This window comes from Pinus tabuliformis, chromosome 3_2 (genome assembly GCF_031772625.1).
Source record: "Pinus tabuliformis cultivar Carrire ecotype Pingquan chromosome 3_2, CPIR1, whole genome shotgun sequence".
Classification (NCBI taxonomy): domain Eukaryota; kingdom Viridiplantae; phylum Streptophyta; class Pinopsida; order Pinales; family Pinaceae; genus Pinus; species Pinus tabuliformis.
Genome location: NC_142302.1, coordinates 1,264,007,855 through 1,264,013,692, shown reverse-complemented (window position 1 = coordinate 1,264,013,692; position 5,838 = coordinate 1,264,007,855). Strand labels below are relative to the sequence as shown.

The 5,838-nt window shown below is 37.6% G+C and overlaps 1 protein-coding gene and 1 long non-coding RNA gene across 2 annotated transcripts; both read left to right on the top strand.

Annotated features, from left to right (window-relative positions):
- The first annotated feature begins 1,714 nt into the window (after positions 1-1,714).
- LOC149185337 (uncharacterized) lies at positions 1,715-5,049 on the top strand. The gene is made up of 5 exons (XR_016257835.1): positions 1,715-1,790; positions 4,184-4,252; positions 4,345-4,434; positions 4,540-4,623; positions 4,917-5,049. It is a non-coding gene; the product is annotated as an uncharacterized LOC149185337 (long non-coding RNA).
- On the top strand, positions 2,878-3,546 carry LOC149185338 (thylakoid lumenal 15.0 kDa protein 2, chloroplastic-like). Its single transcript, XM_089415632.1, has one exon. The coding sequence runs from the start codon at positions 2,878-2,880 to the stop codon at positions 3,544-3,546; it is 669 nt and encodes a 222-aa protein (XP_089271758.1).
- Positions 5,050-5,838: the final 789 nt, after the last annotated feature.

Here is a 5,838-nt window from a genome sequence, read left to right as displayed (position 1 = left end):
CCTTTGTAGAATTTATTTGTAGTTACTGAACTACACGTTTTCCTTATTTAGTGATATGCTATTATGCATATCTTGAAAATCACGTCATCCTTAATGCAGCAGCATTTGTTTTGACTGTCAAGAAACGCAGAAATCAGTGTATGTTTTCTAGGTTATAGCCACTGATTCATGATCCTTTCAACTCATGTCTTAATTTTTATAGAATATAATTTATAGAATGTGTGTTTCCTGATCAGTAAATGGACAAGATTGACATAAAAGAGGAATCAAAACAAGAGAGATGTTCTATCCAGGATGAGTAGTTATTTATTCTCTTTTAGCAATTTTGGGTCAGGCAAAGTTATGAAAAAACGTATATTAAGGCAATTGCAACCTTGGAAGGGAGGAGGAATGGTGCTTTGGCAATCCTAAGAGCCAGTTGCAGGAATTTGCCTAGGCAGGGGCAGACGGACTCTGCAGTTAAAATAGGGTGCTTTCGCAGGAATTTGACTAGGCAGGAGCAGATGGACTCTGAAGTTAAAATAGGGTGCTTTTGCACTTCAATCACCGTTTAGGCCTGTTCCTAATTTCCTGGAAGCTCTGTTACAGTACACCTTATGTTTTAAGATAAGGGAAGTTGGGATGAGTTGACCAAATACCCACCATTAGCATTAATATATATATATATATATATATATATATGGGGCCAGGACCATGTGGCAGGTAGCTTGTGAATTGTTATATCTATATATATATATATATATATATATATATATATATATATATATATATATATATATATATATAGGGCCAGGACCATGTGGCAGGTAGCTTGTGAACTGTAATATAGTTTGCACCACATTTAAAACAACAGATAGCCTTTCAGATACAAGTGGCATGCAATAGTGAGAATGGATGATAGTATGATTAAATTTAAGTTTCTGACACAGGGCTGAGCATTGTAAAAGAGTCCTACTAGACATGAATTAGATTTCCTATGCGTTATATATAAACGGTTTGAAATTTTTAGGATAGCTCATGTGGTTTTACTTGCCATGTGAAATTCATATGGACCAAGAAGTTCACGAGGTCAAAATCCATCTCTGAGAGCTTCCCCTGGGATGAATAATCTTATAGATATCAAATAAGACGCTTGTTATTTTACATTTGGCTTTCAACATCCTGTCACATTCTAATTTTTCTTCTTTCTAAAGTTGTTACTTCATTTTCTTCCTTTTTTACTTTGCTCCATACATTGAAGCCAGTTCTGTAGAAAAATAAAGAACTATTGTAAAACAGTTTGATTCTTGTTCCAAGTCTTAGTTTTCAATTGAAACTAGTCCTGTAAAAAAAATAAAGAACTGTTGAATAACAGTTTGAATCTTTGTTCCAAGTCTCAATTTTCAATTGAAACCAGTATTGTAGAAAATTAAAGAACTACTGTAAAACAGTTTGACCTTTGTACCAAGTCTTAGTTTTCAGTTGAATGAATTGTCTTTGCGTTACTTTTTCTGGCGTTTTGTGTTTAATAAATGAATGAATGAATTTGTGTATTGTTTGTTTTCTGTGTGTGTTGAGTATTGTGCTCTGTTATTGTCAATTGAATATGATCTTGCTTTTAAAAAGGCGCATGAACGAAATATTGAACACTGGAAAAAGGATTGCTTCATTGATGATAAAAAAACTGGCCTGGAATTTGTGTCTATATCGATTGTTTAGAGTCCTTGTGGTACATAGCAGCATAGGAGATGAGCGGAGGCTACAGAAAAATGACTTTAAGCTGACACAAATTGATTAGTTTTATACGTTTGGTAAGTAATGTATTCAGAATCCTCCCTCTGAATTTATATGATGACTTGTATGTGTTAGGTTGATTTTTATCTTAAAATAATTATGTTGATAAGTTATTTTTACCTTAATTACATTATGGAGGTGGTTATCATTAAAGAGAATTAGTTTAGAAATTTAATACTTTGGTAAATAATTGATTATTTTACCTTAATCACACTATGGAGGTGGTTAACATTAAAGAGAATTGGTACATTATTTACAAAGTGTCTCTCCCAACAAAAGATGAAGAATTTAATTTTGATTATCAGCCTAATCACATTAAGAAAATAGTTTTCCCTTCAGAATGTCAATTGTTTTGATCCTGGGTAATAGCGTGTATAAAAATTCTCTTTTCTATTAAAATTCAAACACCATCGCACTCTGTAAAATTCCACCAAAAATATTCCTGTTTATCAAATATTCAGTTGGATGTCATAGATTATTTTCAATGAACATAAAACTTTGAATCCTTGTTGATTTTGGTATGGACATGAATTCAAATGATTTATGAGGAAGTATTTGTCCATCTTTGAGTAATCTTACAAAACTCTACTAGTTCATTCTACTGTGTGCCTGGCCTTACAGGTGGAATCAGGTGGCTCAGATTTTTGGTGCATTCGGTCTTTTGTGATCAGACCCATCTCCAGTATCTCATGGCAACTCAAGCTCAAGCCTCAGCAAGCAACCATCAAGAGCATTCCGAGTCTTTCTCCACCCCCAGTTAAAATGCCACTTAGTTCCTGTTGCGTTATCTCTTTTAAGTCATTCTCTTTCCTCTCCATTTTCAATTACAGGCCCACCTTCAATCGCATAAAACACTCATACTCTTTCAGTCAATGTACACCCGATTCAATAACCCACAACTTCAACCCCTTTCAGATCACCTTCAAAAACCTGGGTATTTCTCAATTGATATATGCACATCACAAAAACAACTTTCTCAGGGATGTGGGTAAGCAAACTCTATCAATGGCATCCATGCTCTTGTTCACCTTTCTTATTCAGCAAGTGCAGTTGACACCATCTTTAGCAATTACCCAAATCCTAAACTCAGACTTTCAATCCAACATGGCCTCAAAAGAGCCAGAAGCAATAAAAATCCCAGACCTTCAGCTACCCAACAACTTCACCAATGTTATTGACATAGCCAGGGTCTTATCTCCAGCCCAAGCAGTGAAGATTTCACAAGAGTTGCAGGCTTTGGAAGATGAGTCAGAGTGGAAAACGAGAATCCTTACAAGGTCTAGGCCATCCCCATCTCCTTCAGATAAATCCTTCAGGGACCTATGGCACCCTGATGACAAGACTATGATTATAGTAGAGGACATCTCTTCCCCAAACATATTGAATTTCGGCACAGGATTAACAGTGGGTTCTAGGCTTCCTCGTCAATCCTTCGGTGAGCTGCAGGCCAGGTATGGGAATCAGTTTTTTGTATCGGAAGAGGGCTATCAGGCAGCCCTTTTGAATACAATTGATGCCATCAAGCAGTGCATTGTTAGGGAAGAGGGATGCAATAACGTGCCTGGTTTGACAGATGTCCTGTACTTTTTAACTCTTGCGACATCCATTGCTAGGGGTTTGTGTTTGGGTTTGCTGCCCAGCTTAGCCCTCAGGGCAGAGTGGAGGGTTCATGGCAGTGGGTTTTTCTTCTTTCTCCCCTGTGGCTATTGTTATTTCCTTCGTTTGGGATACTTCCAATTGTGCAGAGAACTTCGGATTGGGAGCCTTTGGTAAAGAACAACTTAGGGTTTTTAGGAGCAGCTGCTTCTTTTTATCTGACACCCATCTTTGGAAAATCACCTATTGAGAAAAAATGATTTAACTCTAATATAAAAGTCTGGGAATTTTTTATTTTGCAGAAGTTTAGGGCTCAAAAGCAACTCATGTTTATTAGTATCATTAGGAGGGTTACAATGGTTGCTTATAATTTTTTTCAGTATAGCCTTATGTTAAGGGTTGTCCCTTTGGCATATCTCCCTGTGGCATATCTAAACCTATCTCTCTTATATGGGACTATTAATCCACGGTTTGCATCGAAGGAAATGGAGATATAACACTGAGAGTGATCATGTAGGACTACATCAATTAATGGGTCTCCTTCACATATCCACCATGCTCTGTAGTGATTATAATTAGTTGTAAAGTTCCCAAGTCTGACATTCTTTGTGCTCAGCAGCCTCCTTCACATATCCACCATGCTCTGTAGTGATTGTAATTAGCTGTAAAGTTCCCAAGTCTGACATTCTTTGTGCTCAGCAGCCCTGTTATTTTGTTATTCTGCTTTTAGTTACATTCATCAGAGAATAAATTTCGTTTTGATTTGTGTAAAATAAACCTTTTATTGCAGGCATTATATTGTTTTTTATTTCAGGATGTGGTTACTCCAGACTCATGAATTTTCTGAATGTATGGCAATGAGGCCTTCCCCTATAGCTTATAGGTATGTCATTCTTGTGTTTACTACTTCATTTTACATTCCCATGGTGTGGGCATTACCGTCTCGTCTAATTTTCAAGGGTTTGGATGTGCCAGAGGATGTGTGCTGGTATCGTCGAGCTGGTTCAAGTATTCGTGGGACAAGAGAACAATGGATTCCATTACCATCGTGGTGAAAACTCTCAGGTCTATATTTATCGTTTTTCCCTCAATTCCTTGTTATTGTCGTTTTGTGTTCCTCAAAGGAACGCGTTTGGTTCTCATGCAAACTATTTTTCTCTGGTTGTTTAGGGTATCCACAGTGGAATGGAATTCACCAAACTATACCAACAGAACCAAGAGCAACTTCTCTTCAAGTGTGCTATGTATCTATAGGTATGGATTATTAACCCTTGTCTCAGAAAAATAACTCCCCTATTTACTTTTTTTCATCTATGCTACCTGTAGCCATGGTGTAAGCCTCGACTATTTGTGGCTCTATGACCTCAACCAGTTCACTTGGTTTATCAGTGGGTATTTCAGGGCACCATTGATGGTTGCTACAACGCTAATGCTTTCCCTCGTACATTTAATTAGCAATGTTATGCATATCTTGGTGCCTGCTACGACCGAGTGTCATAGTTTCTTAGTCTACGTGTCCTCATTCTGATGTGTGCCTGGCCTTACAGGTGGAATCAGGTGGCTCAAATTTTTGGTGCATTCGGTCTTTCGTGATTAGACCCATCTCCAGTATCTCATGGCAACTCAAGCTCAAGCCTCAGCAAGCAACCATCAAGAGCATTCTGAGTCTTTCTCCACCCTAAATTGAAATGCCACTTGATTCCTACTGTGTTATCTCTTTTAAGTCATTCTCTTTCCTCTCCATTTTCAATTACAAGCCCACCTTCAATCACATAAAACACTCATATTATGTTAGTCAATGTACACCTGATTCAATAATCCACAACTTCAACCCCTTTCAGATCACCTTCAAAAACCTGGGTATTTCTCAGTTGATATATGCACAGCACAAAAACAACATTCTCAAGGATGTGGGTAAGCAAACTCTGTCAATGGCATCCATGTTCTTGTTCACCTTTCTGATTCAGCAAGTGCAGTTGACACCATCTTTAGCAATTACCCAAATCCTGAATTCAGAATTTCAATCCAACATGGCCTCAAAAGAGCCAAAAGCAATAAAAGTCCCAGACCTTCAACTACCTTCAACTACCCAACAACTTGTTAGAAAATTATATATTACGGAGCAATGGAACACATAAAATATTGCAGAAATATAAACACAGAAAACGCACAAAACAAGAAAGACACAGATATACGTGGTTCACCCAGTTTGGGCTACGTCCACCCCGAACAGCCAGTCCTTCCTTTCTATTATCCAGCAAAATGAAGAGATACAACCTACAGCAAAACCGTTGTAATATCCTCTATTTTCTCTCACAGTCTCACCTCTATGTTTCTCGCTCACCGAATACACATCTATCTCACAGCCTCAAATACAATGCCCTCATATAAAGAGAGGGGTTTCCTTCTAGGGAAAAAAACCCTAAACTAAACATAAGTTCTACCGTCAGATCATCCGCCTAATGAACG